This window comes from Capricornis sumatraensis, chromosome 4 (assembly GCF_032405125.1).
Source record: "Capricornis sumatraensis isolate serow.1 chromosome 4, serow.2, whole genome shotgun sequence".
Taxonomy (NCBI): Eukaryota; Metazoa; Chordata; class Mammalia; order Artiodactyla; family Bovidae; genus Capricornis; species Capricornis sumatraensis.
In genome coordinates this window covers 53,718,410-53,739,532 of record NC_091072.1, presented here as the reverse complement: position 1 = coordinate 53,739,532, position 21,123 = coordinate 53,718,410, and the positions used below count along the sequence as shown (strand labels likewise).

Below are 21,123 nucleotides of genomic sequence, written 5' to 3'. Positions count from 1 at the left end.
TCAAGTACTGCTGAAGGCTAGATTGAAGGATTTTAAGCATAACCTTACTAGCATGGGAAGTGAGTGTGATTGTCTGGTAGTTTGAATGTTCTTTAGTACTGCCCTTCTTGGAAAGTGGGATGAAGATTGACTTTTTCTAGTCCTGTGGCCACTGCTGGGTTTTCCAAATTTTCTGACATATTGAGTGCATCACTTTAATAGCTACACTAGGATGATGCAATAAGAGGATGTATATGATAGGAGGATGTACATGAGCACCCTTATATACAAGCTACTTATTACATACACCACAAGGTCTTACTCTGTATAGTATGTTTTGGGAGGCAAGAGCATCTTGCAAGAGTTAAGTACCAAGATGGATTTGGATTTGGTTCAAGTTAAACACCAGGATTAGTTTTGCGTCCTGAGTGAGTCCTTGGTAGTTGAATGACCTTGATTGCTAAATCTCCCTACGCTTCATCTCGTAGACATTATGGAAGCGGTTGATATGAACTCATTATCATTGCCAAAAGATAACCTTTGAAAAATTTGCTAGACTGAGAGTTCTGAAGGGCAAAAACTGCTTCAGCTTTCTCACTCTGTTTAACATTTCTCAGACACCAAACTGTGTGCACTGAAACATCTTGAAACTTCAGCTCTGTTGCTGCTAATCCTGTGAAAACGAACTATGTCAGTGGCGATAATGGAATGTTCCCCACTGCCGCCCACCCTCCCAGCCAAAAAAGAAATGAACAAGATGAGAATGAATGATGCTTTCCAGTTCAAACCATCTTAATGTTATAAAAAAATGTACACAGTAGGAATAGATACTGGAGAAAAGGAAATCCCTATTGTTTTTTAATTGAGGAAAACTATTTTACTCTCTCTCACATGCTCTTGTTCCCTTTCCATATCTGTGTGGCAGAATTCTGCTTCCAAGACCTCCCCTACCACTCTTAATACCTCGCATGCACACATCCTACAGAATACCTTCTTAATTGTGAGCAAGACTGTGATGTGATAGGTTACTTTATATGCAAGGGTGAAGGGACTTTGCCAATGCAATGGACGTCCCAAGTTAGCTGATTTTGAATTAATCAAAAGGGGGATGTTATCCTGGGTGTGCTTGACTTCATCAGTTGAAAGTCCTTTAAGAGAGATTTCGCCCTTCCTGATATGAGAGAGAGATTCTTCTGCTCGCCTCAAAGACGCAGACAGTTTGTGAAAGTGGTGCCTCTAGGAACTGAGTCTTGGTCCTACCACTGGCAAGGAACTGAATTCCTGCCAAAGATCTGAAGGAGCTCAGAAGAGGGGCCTGAGTCCCTCTTCCAGAATTCAGGGGACACATAGATTGCAATTTGGTGAGACCCTGAGTGGAGGACTCAGTTAAAGTGTGCCTGGATTCTTGACCCACATAATCTGTGGGGTAATAAATGTGTGTTGTTTTAAGCTACTAAGTTTGTTATAAGCTTTCATGCAGCAGTAGGAAACTAATCTCTCTCTGCAAACCATTTTTTCCATATATTTATAACAGTGAAACACAGACTACAAAACTAATTCAGTAAGTAATTATTTAGTATCTACTTTATAGGAGTAATGGTCTTCCCTGATTGATCAGGTGGGAAAAAATCTGCCAGCAATGCAGGAAACTCAAGTTCAATTTCTGGGTCAGGAAGACCCCTGGAGAAGGGAATGGCTACCCCCTCCAGTATTCTTGCCTGGAGAATTCCAAGGATAGAGGAACTTGGCACCTTATAGTCCATGCAGTTGCAAAGAGCTGGACATGAATGAGTTGGACTCACACTTTGACTTTTTCACTAAAGGAGCAATACATATAAGAATGTCCATCTCCACCTCTCCTCTAAAATTTTTTAGACAAACATGGAAGCATCAGAGAAACAGCTCTAACATAAGGAAAAAACTGGCAAGTGCCAGCGCATGAGGCCTATGGAAAGAACAGGGAAAAGGAGACTCTGATCAAGGAAGTAGGACAATTAGTGCATTAATGGTGGTATGTGGTCTCAGCAACACTTTACAGTCAAAGCAAATCAGTCATGTGAATGTATCAGAAAGAGTTTCTAAGCTTTCTAATGTGGAAGCTCTCAGTGGACAGGACCAGGTTCACAAGTTACTGCTGTTGCCCTCCACCCCCACCCACACAAAATAGGGATTTTTGAGAATACCAGGGGCATGGGTATGTGATGGTATTCAGAATTAGCCGTGAAAGAGCTCACCTTGCCTGTGGTATTGACAGTCTATGTACTTTCGTCTCATTCTGCTCTACACCTTAACATTTACCCGATTCCACTTCAGCCTGTTAAGTGCGTGAGCTATCATTCTGTTTGGCTTGCCGTGGGAGAGGACAGTTCATACTGCTTCCACTTTCTCACTTCTTAGCTCCTCATGTCACACCCTGCAAGCTGCTGTCCAATGGCACCTCTCTAATGAAATGAGGCTTTCCAAGGTCAACAAAGAGCTCTAAATCCACAGGCCTTTTCTCAGCATAGACTTCTATGTTTCTTTATTTCTTCTGATGGTCATGAAAGAAAAAAGAGTTTTAGTTGGACCCATAGTCTGTTCTTTATAATGACCTAAAGGCTTAGGGTTGGCAGAATAAAGTATGACCTGCTTAGCCAAGCATTAAATATTCTCCAAAATGAAGTCATATGATTTCATCAACATGATTTCAATATGTCCTGCGACTCAATCACACTAACCTAAACTGTTAACCATAAGCTCTCTGTTGGCACATAGAACTCATGTTGTTCAATATGGAATGGCTTTCCATCCAGTTGTTTGGTTATGCAAATCCTTCTATCTCTCAAGGCATAATTCCAAAGGCACCTCTTTCTTAACTAACTCCGTCAGTTACTCCCATACTATTTCTCCTTCCTTTGTGCTTCGCTTACTTGTACCTGTCTTTAATACTTACTTCATTATGCCCTGTACCAGAATGTGTTTTGCTTAATATAGTTGAGATTCTTTACCCCTTTATAAGATTAAAATCATAAATACAACAAGATTGTTATGAGGAATAATTGGTCAAATAATAATAAATAGGTGAGGTCCTGTACTAATCTCTCAAAAATATTGGTAATAATGATGACGATGGTATTTGCTCCCCTCCCCAACTATATTGAAAACATGGTAATGGTAGATCACATGCTTTCATCATTTTTATTTTTCCAAACTTCAATCAATACACTCAGTACATTTCTTCTGAATCAAACTGGTTACTGTTTATCAGAAGCTTTTTACTTAGCTTCTGTGACACTCTACACTTCTGCTTTACCCACTACACTCTGACAGCTCATTTATCCCTTCATCAATTTCACTGCTCATCCAAGACTTTTACATTTTAAGAATTTATCATTGACTTCCCCATGCTCTGATCCCACACATTCTTACTTAGGACAATTATCTGCTTTCACAACCTAAATTTATATGTGGTCAACTCCACAGACCTCAATTTCCAACGCTGAGCTTTCCCTTACATTCCCTGTTCCCTACAGAGCATCACCATGAATTGATCACCCAGGTCTTCTGGAATTAATGCTCATTTTTCCCCCTACACACCCTCAGATCCAGTTGCTGTACCTGTCAAGTGCATGTTCATGAATCTATCACACCTGTCTCTTTTGCTCCACATCAGTGTATGCGCTCATCATCTTTACTGCTCTTCCCTTGCCTCCTTCCTGCCTGCTCCCTCTCTCCAGGCTCTCCCCTTGTATTCCCTCCTACCTACACATGACTGCCAGATTAATGTTCCTAAAACAAAACTATAATGATGCTACTTCCATGTTTAAATATCTTGAGTGGTTCCTGGCTCCTCTTTAACAATTTAATAAAGTCTAAGCTCTTTAGCCTGATATTGATGGCCCTGTCTAACCTAATTCCAAATTACAATTCCAGGCTCATCTTCGATGATTCTTCTGCTCATTTCTACTGTCTTACATCGCTATTGTCTCTATGCATACCTTGTCTCTCCTACTAGATTATAAGCATGACTACTACTCTATTTGGTATTCTACCACCAAGCAATTCATCCATGCCATACATATTTATCTACTGCCCATCCTTCGTGAGGCACATAGTATGTAGTCTAGAGTAAGAAAAAATGGATCAACTCTGAGGTTATTTTCTGAGAACTTAAAATCTAGTAAGGAAGATATGTGTATAATACCACATAGTTGAAGGTATATGGTTAAAAGAATAATATGGTTATTCAGCAGGAGCTTTACTAGCATTTGAATTGAGCCTTAGTCTTTTAGAATATAGAAGCTCGGATATGCAGAGATGAGGGTAGTGACATTTCAGATGTAGGATCCCCATGGACTGAGGTACAAAGGCAGGAAATGGAGGCATATCTCTGGGGAACAGTGGACAGTGCAGTTCAAAGAAGATGAATTGAGGCTGGAAAAGCAGGTTGGGGCTAGACTATAGAGGGTCTTGGATCACAAATAACAGAGTTCAAAAACCAGGGGGAAAGTATTAAAGGTTTCTGAGCAAGCGATTGGTGTGTTCAGAGCTGTGCTCTAGGAGGAATCATCTGTAAGATTTATGTACTACAGATTGGCCAGTGGGTAAAGATGATTATGGGAGCCTTTAAGGGGCTCTAGTAATTCTAATGCAGATGGAGGACCCAAATAGAGCATAGTGGTGAGAATGGAGAGGAGAGAAGACAGCATTGGATTTGTTAATTACCTAGATGATGGAGACAAAAAATGGGGAGACTCAAAGACAAGGTTAAGGTTTTTAGCTTCTGGGTAGTGGTGTGTGTGTGTTTTGTTGGAGCGGGGGAAAGGCGAGTTTAGTTTGGGATATACTGTCAATAGCAAATGTCATATTCAGATAAACAGATCTTAAAAAGAGCTTTTAAAAAATGGAATTCATTGTAGTTTTGATTTGCATTTTCCAAATAGCTAAAACTGTTGAATGTCAATGATCACTTAATTAATCCTGATATGAGATTATTGGTCATGTGTATCTTCTTTCACTAAGTATCTGTTCAAATCTCTTGCTCATTTTTGTACTGGTTTGTAAAAATTTTTAAAATATATTCCACAAACAACATCTTTGTCAAATATATATACTGCAGATACTCATTCAGTCTGTGACTTGCTTTTTTATTTTCTTAATGGTGCCTTTCAAAAGCAGACGTATTTGCTTTGAAAGAAGTTTAATTTATCAACTTTTAATAGTTGAGCTTTTGGTGTCTTTTAAAGCCTGCCATTGCTGGGTAGGGTAAATGGAGAGTTAATGACCAAAGGGTACAAACTTCCAGTTAAATTAATTCTGAGGATTGAACCTACAACCCGGTGATTATGGTTAAAATATCGTATTTTATACTTGAAATTTGCTAAGAGTAGATCTTGAATGTTCTCAGCTCAAATAAGAAATGGTGATTACATGATGGGATTAAGTATTAGCTAACGCTAAGTTGGCAATGATTTTGTATCAAATCAACATGCTGTATAGTTTCAGTCAGTCAGTCAGTTCATTCGTTCAGTTGTGTCTGACTCTTTGTGACCCCATGGACCGCAGCACACCAGGCCTCCCTGTCGATCACCAACTCCCGGAATCTACCCAAACCCATGTCCACTGAGTTGGTGATGCCATCCAACCATCTCATCTTCAGTCGTCCCTTTCTCCCCAAACCTTCAATCTTTCCCAGCATCAAAGTCTTTTCCAGTGAGTCAGTTCTTCACATCAGGTGGCCAAACTATTGGAGTTTCAGCTTAAGCATCAGTCCTTCCAATGAGTATTCATGACTGATTTCCTTTAAGAAGATGGACTGGTTGGATCTCCTTGAAGTCCAAGAGACTCTCAAGAGTCTTCTCCAACATGACAGTTCAAAAGCATCAATTCTTTGGCACTCAGCTTTCTTTATAGTCCAACTCTCACATCCATACATGACCACTGAAAAAACCATAGCCTTGACTAGACGGACCTTTGTTGGCAAAGTAATGTCTCTGCTTTTTAAAATGCTGTCTTCGTTGGTCATAACTTTTCTTCCAAGGAGTAAGTGTCTTGTAATTTCATGGCTGCAATCACCATCTGCAATGATTTTGGAGATCCCCCAAAATAAAGTCTGCCACTGTTTCCCCATCTGTTTGTCATGAAGTGATGGGACCAGATGCCATGATCTTAGTTTTCTGAATGTTGAGCTTTAAGCCAACTTTTTCACTCTCCTCTTTCACTTTCATCAACAGGTTCTTTAGTTCTTCTTCAATTTCTGCCATAGGCGTTTGTCATCTGGGTATCTGAGGTTATTGATATTTCTCCTGGCAATCCTGATTCCAGCTTGTGCTTCTTCCAGCCCAGTGTTTCTCATGATGTACTCTGCATTTAAGTTAAATAAGCATGGTAACAGTATACAGACTTGACGTACTCCTTTTCCTATTTGGAACCAGTCTGTTGTTCCATGTCCAGTTCTAACTGTTGCTTCCTGATCTGCAAACAGGTTTCTCAAGAGGCAGGTCAGGTGGTCTGGTATTCCCATCTCTTTCAGAATTTTCCAGTTTGTTGTGATTCACACAGTCAAAGGCTTTGGCATAGTCAATAAACAGAAATAGATGTTTTTCTGGAACTCTCTTGCCTTTTTGATGATCCAACAGATGTTGGCAATTTAATCTTTGATTCCTCTGCCTTTTCTAAAACCAGCTTATACATCTGGAAGTTCACGGTTCACGTATTGCTGAAGCCTGGCTTGGAGAATTTTGAGCACTACTTTGCTAGCGTGTGGGATGAGTGCAATTGTGCGGTAGTTTGAGCATTCTTTGGCATTGCCTTTCTTTGAGATTGGAATGAAAACTGACCTTTTCCAGTCCTGTGGCCACTGCTGAGTTTTCCAAATTTGCTGGCATATTGAGTGCAGTGCTTTCACAGCATCATCTTTTAGGATTTGAAGTAGTTCAACTGGAATTCCATCACCTTCACTAGCTTTGTTCGTAGTGATGCTTCCTAAGGCCAGCTTGACTTCACATTCCAGGATGTCTGGCTCTAGGTGAGTGATCATATCATTATGATTACTTGGGTCATGAAGATCTTTTTTGTATAGTTCTTCTGTTATTCTTGCCACCTCTTCTTAATATCTTCTACTTCTGTTAGGTCCATATCATTTTTGTCCTTTATGGTGCCCATCTTTGCATGAAATGTTCCCTTGGTATCTCTAATTTTCTTGAAGAGATCTCTAGTCTTTCCCATTCTATTGTTTTTTTCTATTTCTTTGCATTGATCACTGAGGAAGACTTTCTTATCTTTCCTTGCTATTCTTTTGAACTTTGCATTCAAATGGGTATATTTTTCTTTTTCTCCTTTGTTTTTTGCTTTTCTTCATTTCACAGCTGTTTGTAAGCCCTCCCCAGATAGCCATTTTGCTTTTTTGCATTTCTTTCTCTTGGGGATGGTCTTGATCCCTGTCTCCTGTATAGTTTAATCTTATACAATGTTATGTTACAATTATATTTCAATAAAGCTGGGAAAAATCAAGATCACTGAATTACACACTATGTTTTCTTCTAGAATTTTTAAAAATTTTTTGTTTAGATCTACAATCTGTTTTGAGTTACCATGGAAATGCACATTACAATTACAATGATATACACAATACCTGTACTACAAATGGCTAGAAAGCCCAACAATTCCAAGTGTTAGCAAGGGCACAGAGCAACTAGAATTTTTATGCATCACTGGTAGGATAGAAATACCACAGTCATTTTTAGGAAAAGTTTGACAATCTTTTTTATACAAAGAAAAACAAATATTACATTACTACTCAGCAGTTCCTCATGTAGGTACTCCCCAGGAGGAAATATAGTGAAAGTAAAGAGTAGAAGTGTTAGTTGCTCAGTCATATCCAACTTTTTTGAGACCCCATGGGTGCTCCTCTTTCCATGGAATTCTCCAAGGAAGAATAGTAGATTGGGTAACCCTTCCCTTCTCCAGGGGGTTTTCCCAACCCAAGGATCAAATCCAGGTCTCCTGTAAAGAGGCAGATTCTTTACCGTCTGAGCTACCGAGAGAAAACATAAACATAACATAAACATATATCAACTTAAGGACTTACACAAGAATATTTTCAGCAGCTTTATTCTTAAGAGTTCCAAACTGAAAACAACCTGTGTTTTCATTAATTGACAACAGACTGTTGACTATAGAATGGAATGCTGAGCAATAAAAAGGAATGGATCACTGATATATAAAAGAACATGGATGAATCCCCAAAACATTGGATTAAGTGAAAGAAGCCAGATGCAAGAGACTACACAGTGAATTGTTCCATTTTTATGAAATTCTTGAATAGTCAAAATGAATTTATAGTGACAGAAAGCAGATCAATTATCACCTAGAACCAGGGCAGGAATTGCTAGAAAGGGACTTAGAGGCATTGTTTGGAAGGGTGATTACATTTCGTATACTTGTCAAAATGTACATTTGCAATGGGTGCACCTTATTCTAAATAAATCATTTCTTAGTAAAGCGAATTTAGCAAAATGCAGGAGCTCAGTAAAGACATTAAGACTTGGGATTGAATTTAAAGTGTGATTTACATAAAGAGTATTGGAAGTCCTAAATTTATGAAGAAATCATAGAGGTAGATGAATGCCAAAGGCAGATCACTGGAAAGTACCTATCTGTTAGTGACTAAAGGAGGGAGAGAGGATAAGAACTCTCAGAAAGATGATTAAAGTCTCAGGAACCAAGAGAGAAGAGTAAGGGGAAGGCACATGGCGCTGGGTGCCTGTACGAAAGGTCCACTGTCCCTGGCTGAATGAACGGCAAAGTCAGGAAGTCCAGAGATGCAAAGCAGCATCGAGCTCCAGTGGAGGATAAAAAGAGTAGAACTGACTTTGGGAAACTGTGTTCGAGTAATTGAAGCACTAGTGAATCACTTGGTGCTCAGGTTTTAGACAGATCATTAAACTGGAACTCTTATGGAAGTACCTGAGCTTTCATATCAATAGCAGCGGTGCTAGAGTTGAAGGCTACAGAATGCAAAATAGCAAACAGACTCTCTCCTGATGAGGACCTGGAAGACAGCCAGGTAAATCACATCACTAGAGCCACATTAGCAGATCTGGAAAAGAAATGTGGATGGATGTCAGCTGCGATGGAAAGCTGAGCTGACATGGAACAGTTCCAGTCAGTGTGGGCAAAAGAAGGCTGGCTTGGGCATTCTGAAGCACCACTTCAAATGGTATCCACAGCGTGGCGCCATCGACAACTATAGCCCCTGCAAGACCAGAAGGCTGTGCTCTGTGTGGCTGATAAGCGAAACAGGGAGACTCATAGAGTGTCCTGTAAACAGCTACTCCCCAGTGAGAACCGCACAGAAGTACCCACTGCGGGAAAAGCTGCTGTAACACATTTGCTGGCATCTTTGGGCTCTCAGTGGCTGCTCCGGAAACTGGGCTGTGTAGTCTGGCAATTGTTAAAAGATGTGAGCTCATCTTGTTTCCTGACAATACATTATTTTTAAAACTGAAAGATGAAACTAGTGTTAAGTCCCAGGTCTCCACTTGAACAAAAATGTTTGTGGGGAGAACTGTGTACTCTGAGGACCAGCTGGGTGGCTATTTGTGTCTCAGAGCTGAATCAGACTGGCCAAAGAGAATTAATTAGTTCCTAACATTTTAATACAACACAGGCAAGGAAGAAAGAAAACATGACAAAGGCTGAGTAAAGTAAAAGAACTCTGGAGGGTTGGGGATCTTTAGTTCAATGTAACGTTGAATTTAACCTTGAATGTTATTATTGTTATTATGAAACATTTCTGTAATTACCCCTTTGGAAGTCCTTTTCTGTTTTTAATAGAGATATAGTTGGCATATGAGACTGTATTCGTTTCAGGTGTATAACATAATGATTTAGTACGTGTGTATGTTATGAAATGATCACCTGTAATAAATCTAATTAACATTCATCATATATGCAGTTAATTTTTTTCTTGTGATGGGTACTTTTAATATCTAATCTCTTAGCAACTTTCAAATATGCAATACAGTATTATTAACTACAGTCACCATGCTGTGACTTACTTCCCCATTAGTCAGTCAGGGTTGACTGATCTCCTGCCTCTGAGCTCTGCCAGTCTGTCCTCTGTATCTATGACTGGAAGGCCTTTTCTTGTTAATATAATTACCTAGGATCTTTTGAGCTAAAAGAGAAGAATAATTTTACCTACTATGAGCCAAGTTTTGCTGGGCTTGAGACAAAAAGATGAAAAGACAGTGTTTTGATCTCACGTAGACTGGTTGGTAGTGAGAGAGGCTGGTATTAGGAAAGAAAACAGATAAGCAAACAGCAAAAATTATAAACATATGTAAAGCACAGACCTATCACAGGGGAGAATTGCTGATGGATAGTAGATCATGGGGTGGGGAGCGTGAGGACAGGGAGACCTTGAAAAAAAATAGAGTTCTGAAGCGTAACTAGAAGTAGTCCAGCTAGAAGAGCAGGGGCCACCAAGCCATTTCCGGTAGAGGAGTGAGTTTGGGCAAAGTTCTAGAAGCATGGGACGATGTGGATAATAAATTCTGTAACTCCAAGGGTCTCTGTATTGCCCAAACAAACTGTGTGAGAGTGAATAAGTGGAGATGAGGCGGGAATGATGAGGCAAAAACAATATCATAGCTTACAGTGCTGTCCATGTCTTGCTAAGACACTTGAATTTAGACGTCCTTCTCGTAGAAAAGGAGATAAAATCAGTCAATCTCAAGAGAAAGCAACCCTGAATACTCCCTGGAAGACTTATGCTGAAGCTGAAGCTCCAGCATTTTGGTCATCTGACTCATTGGAAAAGTCCCTGATGCAGGGAAAGATTGAGGGCAGAAGGGGAAGAGAGTGTCAGAGGATGAGATGGCTGGATGGTATCACCGAGGCAATGGACATGAACTTGGGCAAATTTCAGGAGATGGTGGGCAGGGAAGCCTGGCCTGCTGCAGTCCATGGGGTCTCAAAGAGTCACACACGACTGGGTGACTGAACAATAACAACTGGTAGGAAAATTCTGAGTCTGTAATGCTATTGAGGCCCCAAACAAGTTAAAATGATGTGCTTTAGTTTAGTTCCTAAGCATGGAATACCAGCCTAGAACATAGTGGGAGTTATATAAAATAAACAGTAGAAGTTTTTGAATTTTGAATATGTCCCATATTATATTCCAGACAACTTCCCAGAGGTAAGTACTATGATTATCCTCATTTTACAGAGAGATTAAATGATTTGCTCAAGGTTACATAGTAGAAACAGCAGAATTGGGACTTTGACCCCAGGCAGATCAACTCCAGAGCTCACACTCTGGCCTTTTATTATAGCAAACAATATTCCACTAAAGCAGGTTAAGTTCCAACACTTTGGCCACCTGATAAGAACTGACTCATTGGAAAAGACCCTGATGCTGGGAAAATTGAGGGCAGGAGGAGAAGGGGATGACAGAGGATGAGATGGTTGCATGGCATTCCTGACTCAATGGACATGGGTTTGAGCAAACTCTGGAAGATAGTGAAGGACAGGGAGGCCTGGCATGCTGTAATCTATGGGGGTCACAAAGAGGTGGATACAACTCAGTGACTGAACAACAACAACTAATATTGGGCCAGAGTCTCTGAGTGACTAACTCAGAGTTATGGTCAAAGCCTTAAAACTTCAGGCTACTGAAGTGTACAGAAGTATTTAGGGGGTAATATTTGTTTAATAGCAGTGTTTTTAATCTATTGCAGTAGTTTCGTGATTTTAAAGAATCTGATACAAATCCTTATAAAAGAAAATTATTGTCATAAAATTTTATTTTCAAGGCATCAAATCATATAACTCCATAAATTAAGGCTTATTACCCTGAGATCTTGGCTGTTTTCTGAGTTTCTTTGGACAGGTGCACACTCCTTTCCATAAATGGCATAATTATTAGCCAAGTATATTTCTATTATTTGTAGCTTGCTGTGGCTTAAAAACAAACAAACAAACTTGTTTGTATGTAAAAAGCTTGAAAAGGTGGAGGGTTGAAGTGATTTTGAGATTCCTCCTGGACAGTGGTTTCAGTGGAAGTGTTGCTCGGTGAGGAAATGTTTAAAAGGGCCACTGTCGTCTTCATCTTTATTTCTAAGTTAACTAAGTTCACTTAAAAGGCAGACTGGGGAGGCATGTGGACTCAGATGATAGCAAGTTCAGACCTTTTATGATAATTTTCTCAGGAATGAAAATCAAAATAAAGAAAAATAAAGCCGAGTGCTAAAAGATGATGGCGCACCACATAACTTCCCTCTGGTTCCTGCTTCTAAATTCTTTATCTAATTTAATGGAAACCAGCACAACCCTGACAGGTCAGCAGCGCGATTAAAGATCTACCTAGTCATTAGGGTGAGGAGAAAACCGCAGTCTCTCAGCTTCGTTCGTTTAGATTTGCATTTGCAGGCAGACTTCCCTGCGTGAAAACACAGCCTGTATTTTGACCTGCAACTGCCATGTGGTGAGAAATGTATTTAAAAATAATCGTAAACATTTATCTGTCTATTTGTACAGTATTTCAGCAAGGTGACTCCTGAGCTATTAATATATGTCCAAAGTATTGTTCACTCCCCTTATTTTTCGTAGTTGTGTTTACTTAATATCTTTGAAATGCTAATGGAATGTAGCTAAATCAGGTCTAGAAACTTCACTGAGATCTTAATTCACTTGGTGGCTTAATGTGCTTAGTGTTACTCTGTATTACCTATACTTTGGAAGCTTATAAAATCTCACAGCACTAGTTCATTTTAAAGGCATGCATTTCCTGGGGGCATTTTCTGCATAATAGGCTTCCAAGAGGGAAACAAAATTCAAGGACACATTTAGACAACCTTCCTAAAATACAGCATCGGTAGCATATAATTTTGTTAGGTTTCTATATTGAATATAGGATGTTGGTAGTCAGATTATATACTTGCTCTTTAAAATCAGTATTAAAGCAATTATTTTATAATAATCCTTTTACTTATAGTATAAATAATAGATGATACAACATACCTACATAAACTTTACAAATCAATATAACGTGCTAACTATAACACAGGAGAAATAATAATTTGTATAATTCACATTTCACTGTAAAAATCTTCAGAACTTCAAAACTTTACTTGTGTCCCAATGAAGTGATCAAATGTTTACAGTTGCTAAAAGGGATGTTTGTATTTGGAGAAATAAGACGGATATTTCTCAAAAAGTCAGGAGCGAAAGAAAGTTCAGAGGCAAACATCAGAATAAGAGCTAGAATAGTCAGCTTATATCAGAGCCTTGCAAAAACACTTTCATTGTTAAGTTGTTCCAGGTTCAAATCATTATAAACAGGGGTTCCTTTCTTATGCATATCCCAGGGAGACTGTCTCACATGTTGGAAGATGTTTATGTTCTTGGCCCAGGGCCTGTAAATGCAAGCAGCTGCCCCTCATGCCCATTTTTCAACACGCTAAAAACGACCCAACAAATATTCACAACAGCCTGTAGGGGGCAGTGTCAACTCTATTAAGAACCAAACTGACTAGAACTGTTTTTCCACGGTAACCATTAACACACACACACACACACACTCTATTCACACTATATATGTATATATATACACACATATTCACTTCATGTATTTTGAATCAGAATTAAATTTGAAAAATAACTAAGTCAATATGTTTATTGTGCATCAGCATGAAAGCATGAATCACTGCACTGTGCTGTGATTAAATACCACCCTTATCTCTAAGTCTCCTTGTCCCACATAGATCCCTTCAGCATGCACTGATGGAGTCACTCAATATTGCAAAGCACAGAAAATAACCCTCATCTGCACTGTAATTTTTTTCTCATAGATATTTCAATTCAATAGAGGCTAACAATGAATCATTTCATTTAACATCTTAGCCAGTACTTTTCTCAAGTGTGAGAAGAACTGAGTCAACAGATGAGAGCTGAAGTTGGATCAGTGGATGACAGCTGAGAAATTAATTTCTACAGGGCAGCAGACTCTAACTCTTAGTACTTTGATAGATTGTCATGTGAATAATCTATTACTATCTGAGTGAGTCCAATAAAAGAAATGCAGAAATATAAAGTGAATAAACACTTGTCTTTAAAGCCAAGTGTTAGTCACTCAGTCGTGTCCAACTCTTTGTGACCCCATGAACTGTCGCCCGCCAGGCTCCTCTGTCTATGGGATTCTCCAGGTGAGCATAGTGGAGTGGGTCGCCATTTCTTTCTCCAAGAGGAAACTCAGTATTAAACTTGTTTTCCAGTTAGTTAGTCATTATGATGAATAACAAAGACGAACATCAGATATCAACCAGTGTCTCTGAATAGGCACATAGAGTCCTAAGAGTCTCTAGTGAGTTGAGATAAATAATAGTGGAGATGGTTACAGTCCTTGTGATATTCTGTGGAGGCATAATCACAAACGTGCAGAGCTTTTTCCTGACACAGCCTGCTCTACAGCCTCTGCCATGTGTGCCTTACTAGGCTTCAGATTTCTTGTCCATAAAAGAGGGATAGTAATTATTCTCTCCTAGTAGAGATTTTAGAGGGCAGAATGGAGGTCGATTTCACAAAATGCACAGCCCACGCTTCCCCGCAAAGTTCTCAGTGAACACTGGCAATTTTACAGTAATTATTGTTCTTCCCATGCTACTAAGGGTTCTCCTCTTATGTTTCTTGAACATATCTTCTTGAATTAACACTGTATTCTTGACACTAGTAGATGGCAATATTATGATGTTCATTCTGCAGCCCCATGAGGGAAAAAAGTACTGGACTGCATTGTTTCCTCAGCTTGTGACATATTTAACCAGTTATACTACTACTGGTTGTTGAGTTTCACCCGTTATTGCTGTGAGGGATGCCATTGATATACTCACTATTTGTTCAGGCCACCGTCTTCAAATTGTGTTCCATACAGTCCGGTGTCTTTGTAGTTGGCTGGTATATCTTGGGAGGGTGAGTGAGGAAGAGATCTTTAACTCACCAAGGCAGCTCTGCCTCACTGTCCATAGGTTTCTGTACAATATTTTATTTGAACAAAAGGATCCTTGGCTAAAAGGTTTGAAAACGATTGCTTTCTAGATCATAGTTTCTCCAAGCATGGCATGAGAATCACAGTATTTGGTGTGATGTTAATATCTATAATATTGTTATACCTATCCTGTTGTTTCTTGCATGGTGGCAGATACTTTCAGAGGATGCGGGATATGAATGTGTGTCAGAAATTGCACCTGCCTCTGAGCAGTTTGGATGAAGAGCTTTGAAAGCTTGCAGGATGACTCAATTCTCTTTTGGAAATGAGAGAACTTCTTGTCCAAATAGTAACATTTGAACAGGTTCTTGAGTAATTAAAAACATGTGTCAGGGTTAATGGGGAAAGGGAATACAGGAAGAGAGAAAAGCAAATTGCTGACTGATTTTAAGCAGTTTTTTAAAGATTTAACAGGACTTAAATGAATGCAGGTATGGAACTGGAGTTGCAATAGATCAGGGAGAAAAGGATAATAGTGAGATTTCTTTCCTGAAGGGCAAGGGAATGAGATGGCCCAGGGAGAGCATGTAGAATAAGACTGGAACAGGATTAAAAGTGGAAGCCTGTAAACTGTGACCTCTACCACTAAAGGGAAGGAAAGACAATGAAAAGGGAGGACCAGTCAATGAAAGAGAGTAAGGAGGGAAAGAAGGAAGATGAGGAAATGAGATTATACTCTTAGGAAATCAAGATTCTTCAGATCATGACTTCTGGTCATAATAGTGATGCAGAAATATCTGACCAAATGAAGGTTGAAAGTCACCCTCATAACTGTGCAAAAAGAAGCACCTGGTGACCATTTTACCTGTACCTGATGGATGGAAATCAGAGTGGAAGGAGCTGAGTTGTTAGTGGGAGTTGAAGAAATAGATGTCAGGGTCAAGGCTGTGTTTTCCACTCAGTTTGATGTAGATATGAAGGAGGAAGTAAGAACGGTGGGTGACAGAGGAGGTAAGAAGAAAAGCTTAGCATGTGTACAGAGAAAACTGACATTTCCACAGCACATACAATGCATAGAATTTCACTTGCAAATATGTGAACGTTGAGCACACCTATAGGCTAAAAGGAACGAGGGAGTAAGAGAATGAAATGACAAAAGAAAAGAAAATTAGAGATGATGTAAAGAGGAAACACCAAGAGGGAATTTGTCTCTCCTGGAGCAGGCATCCTTGGAATGGGTTTGAAGAATGTAATGCTTGAATATTTGGCTGCAGAGTTTCTGGAATTTTCTCAATTTGGGTGTCTGTCTGACCTTAACAGAGGGCTTTTCTAAAAGAGAAATAGACTCGTTAAAAACGAAAATTCGACTCTAATAATAGCTAACACTTATCGGATGCTTACTATGTGCCCAACACTCTGCTAAGCACTGTATCTGCATCGATGCTTCTATCCAACAACTCTATATGGAGATATTATTTTTAATCCCCATTTTATACTAGAAGAAACTGAAGCACAGAAAGTTGAAGTCACATTCTCCAGGTCACCTAGAATATGGCAGAGCTAAGAGCTGAACCCATGGAATCTGTAACCAGAGCTTGTGTTTCTAAAGCCTGTGTTAAACTGTCCACCCAATAGTATTTCTACATGAATTACATAACTATTCTCAGCCCACTTGCTCTTATTCTAGACTCAGAATCAAGTTTGAGCTATTTGGTTTTCTGCTGTACTTCAGGAAAGGTGCACTTGACTTCAAGAAGCTCATGAATATCAAAACCTTAATCACAGCTATTTGGATGACATGAGTTCATGCTTCACAAACTAACCATGGCCCTAGTCATATTAAAATCAAAGTTGCAAAATAAAGAAGCATTCTGCAAAACCTTGTCTGCTTCATTTACATAACACTATGCAGAATGAATGGAAAGATAAAAATGCTCAGAATTTACCATTTCCTTTTCTTTTTTAAATTTGAAACCCCTTGGTATTATGGATGATATCATCAAGCAGTTTGGTTTGAATATGCTCCGTGCTGGACTCTACAGATTACCCAACTAATGATACGCACACTCCTTGCCATTGTGACACCTCTCTTCTCTCAAGTGGGAATTTCAAGTGACAGACTAAAGCTGTTTGCTATCAATTTTGCAAAAAAACCACATCTGCCAGATAGCCAAGATTTAGTTCAGAGACAGAAATCAATTAATATTCTAATTTGTTACCTGTCATTAGCATCACACCATATTATGCCAAGTCAAAAGTGATAACCTTTATGTAACATATGCTCCTAAAGGAATTTGATTTAGGGAATATGTTTCATTTCTGTGGAGTGTTGCTCCCCGTGTATAAATCCCATTAGAAATTTCAGTTACACAGGCAGTAAAAATTGTGATGGATGAAAATAAAAGTGTAAAATACACAGTTGCACATTTATCATAAAGCTGTGTGGCTGTGTTTATTATATAGTTTTTCTAGTTATTTGCCAAACCATTGAAAATTTTAGGTATTTCAGTTGTTTTTTCCCCATTAAAAAAATCAAGGAGAGAGCTAGCAGCATCAGATTTCTAAGAGATGTTACCTAGATTCTCTGACCTTCTACTATTTTAGGTTGCTGGTCAAAAGTAAATCTCCACAGAGGAAGGCTGATGACCTGATCTGATTTCCAGTGCCCAAGAAAGAAATACAGGAATGTGATAGTGGCTTGGGAGGAAGGAATGAAATAAGATTAGCCAAGAGAAAGAAAAGGGGAGAGTTGGACAGATATTTTCCCCTGTTGATTATTTTCCTGTTGATGAACAGGGAGGAAAATATAAAGTATAGATGGCGCGAAGTGGAAAAGGCTAAAAGATAAAGTTATCACTATAAATATGGGGAAAAACTTGTTTTTTCAATGTGAATGACACAGTCAAGCATTGAAATGATGCTTTCTTTGGTTTTAGAAATCAAATTTTAAAAATTTATTATTCTTGATTTATAATGTTATGTTTGTATCTACAGTACAGCAAAGTGATTCAGTAATACATATTTATATACTCTTTTTCATATTCCTTTCCATTATGGTTTATCACAGGGTATTGAATATAGTTCCCTGTGCCATACAGGAGGACCTTGTTTTTCACCTTAAAATTTTTTCAGATGCTTTAAAATTTTAGCCTTTTAAGGACTCAAAATCTAAGAGTGGAGGTTCAGCATGTAAGCCAAATCAACACTGACTGATTCATTCATTCACTTGACAAATAGAAATTGGGTGCCCTATATATATTAAGGATCACCAGGGTGAAACTATGCATAGAACAGACCCAGAATTTTCCCTTCATACAGGTTACACAATTTTGAAGAGAGCCAGGACAATTTAAAAACCAGTAATAAAATACACAGCATTTAGAATGGTGCTAAGTAATCGAGTGAGAAATAAAGCAAGGGGGAGAGGACAGGAAATGCTGATGAAGTTGGGATGGGGTGAATGGATTATAATTTTGAATAGCATGGCTGGGGAAGTCCTCATGAAGATGACATTGGGTGAAAGCCTAAAGAAAGTGAGAGAGTGGGTATTTAATGGGGAACATGAAATCCCACTGTTGTGAACGCTGCCATTGCCTCTCATATTGTTTACCCCTCCAGAGAAGGAAATGACGCTGAAGACAAGGCAGAATATACATTTGATTTGGTGTTGGTCATTGCTTTCTCTGCTTCCCTGTAACACATTTCTTTTAAAGAAAGCATTTTGATAAAATAGCCAAGTGAGAGTTTGCCCTCATGATAGATGCATTTAGTTGTTGCCCTGTGGTTGTGACTTCAAAGTCATATCAAAAGTTAGCTGAATCAATCCATTAGCTCAGCAGCAGAGACAGGAAGAGAACCCGAGAGAGCCTGTGTTTCCCCTTTAGGGCTTGCTCTATGGACCGTCTCTACCTTCCCTAGGTTATGAATCTTCATGCTGAGGATGGAAATTACTGACAGCTGTGCTAAGAGTATCTTTCAGATGTATTTGAATTCATTAAAAGTGGGCGAACAGATCAACAAGTTGTTAGTTCCGGGGAGGATAAGATCCCTTGCAGTTTAATTCAGTGTCCTTATAGACTCTTTCTCTTATGAATTTTGTAAATCTCTCATCTAGATTATTGCAACAACCTGGTTTATTTTTTCTCCTTGTCCCCCTAAGCATATTTTAATACAATAGCAAGAGTGAATTTTAAACTTTTATTTTTAAGTTTTTTATTTTATATTGGAGTATAGCTGATTAACAATTTTGTGATATTAATAGTTTCTGGTGGACAGCAAAGGGACTCAGATATACATATACATGTATCCATTCTCTTTCAAACTCCCCTCCCATCCAGGCTGCCTGATTTTTAAGAAAAGCCTACATGAGATCATGGGATACCTGTGCTCAAAATGTTCCAAAGGCATTTTATTTCACTCAGAGTATAATCCAGTTTCCTTAGAACAATTCACAAGGCTCCATGTCTTGGAGCCTCAGGTTTGCCTTCTGCCATTGCTTTATTCCACCAAAGGCGCACTGAGTTCCTTGCTGTTCCAGGTGGATTCTTGCCTAATGGGCCTTGTATTTCACAGGTTTTAGAACTTTCTCCTCCAGGTTTCCTTACAAAGGAAGTCAGCTCAGATCATCCAAGCAAATAGTAACCTTCTACCCTCTACTCCTTTGCCTTTCTCACTTTACTCTCCTGTTTTCCATATATTATTTATTATTCCATGATGGACCATATACCTTTGCCTCCTTATTGATTATTTCTTTTGTGAGGACAAAAATCTGCTTTCCCATTAGACACTAGACAAGTATCTGTGCATTTAGCCACTCAGTCATGTCCAACTCTTTGCAACCCATGGACTGTAGCCCGCCAGGCTCCTCTGTCCATGGGATTTCCCAGGTGAGAATACTGGAATGGGTTGACATTCCCTTCTCCAGGGGTCTTCCTGACCCAGGGATCAAACCCAGGTCTCCTGCATTGTAGATGCAGTCTTTACTGTCTGGGCCACCAGGGAAGCCCAGATAAGTGTCTAGTGTATAGTAAATGTTTACATATAAATAGAAAAGACCAACCTGTAGTTTAAGATTTAAATTAAATGCCATTGATTGGACTCAGTGCTACACACACTCAAACTTAGGTTCAGTTTATGGTTTCTTTCCAGATAACCACAAAGAAAATGTTAAAAATTGTGCAAACATTTTTGAAATATTAACATATGAGTGAATGAAAACTAAACTTCTAATAATGGGAACGTATGTTTTTGCTATTGTTTAGGAATAATCTTTACAATGGAATAATTTCATAAATAAAGATATAAAATACACAACCCATAAACATTAATATTCTCAGGAGAGAGAGACAGACATTGAAGAAGATAAAAAGAACCCACCTACATTAAACACAAGATAGTTTTCTTTATAAGTTGGATTTTCATTTATTAAGTATATTTAAACACTTTAGAATACTCCATTTCCAAGAATATACCTTTTTATTTTTGAAATACTACCATTCTAACAATAAAAAAAAAATCAAAGGTACACTTATGTTAAGAAGAATCTGCTTTTCGCTTCTAATGGGTAAATTGATTCTCAACCATATATTTTTCCATGAGTAACAATATGTAATACTCACATGGAATTTTATGCAGCTCATTCATAAACTTCTCCTTCAGCTTGGAGAAGGCATCCTCCTTCCCTTCCCCGGGACTGGCTGGCTCTGTGGCGTTGTGTGGCAGGACCGTCGCCGCAGTGGTGACTGGCGGGGCTGCCAGCGCCTCGTGATGACTCTCGCTCACCATCGTAGATTCAGCTGAGACTGTGAGGGGAGGGAGGCAAAAAGGCACAGTTCAGAATGGCTTGCCTGACCTGAGTGAGAGCTATTCCAGAGATGGAAGACAGGAGGGGGCACACCTGCTCACTGGGTAAATAGCATGACATTAGCATATTACTTTATGTTGGCTCATGAAATATTTATGGAGCCACAGAGAAGGTTCTTCCCCAGAAGGGAAGGCCATACATAGTTATTGAAAGCATTCTCTCCTAACAGTACAATGAAACTGTCAAATCTCTTAGTTACTTATGCAGGCAATTATTTGCTGTGTAGATTTAACTCTTTAACCCATGTCCTACTGAAATGCACATGAAACAATTATTGACAACATGCATGCTCTGTAATTTGTGTTTTTTACAA

The 21,123-nt window shown here is 39.0% G+C and overlaps 1 protein-coding gene across 2 annotated transcripts in view; it reads right to left on the bottom strand.

The window, feature by feature from the left end:
* The window catches only part of SYT1 (synaptotagmin 1), a 228,333-nt gene extending 207,602 nt beyond the window's left edge, over nt 1-20,731 (bottom strand). For both annotated transcript variants that reach the window (XM_068970881.1, XM_068970882.1), the window contains exon 1: nt 20,566-20,731. In XM_068970881.1, the coding sequence (XP_068826982.1) occupies nt 20,566-20,731 (166 nt within the window). The remainder of the gene's footprint in view (nt 1-20,565) is intronic.
* Nucleotides 20,732-21,123: the final 392 nt, after the last annotated feature.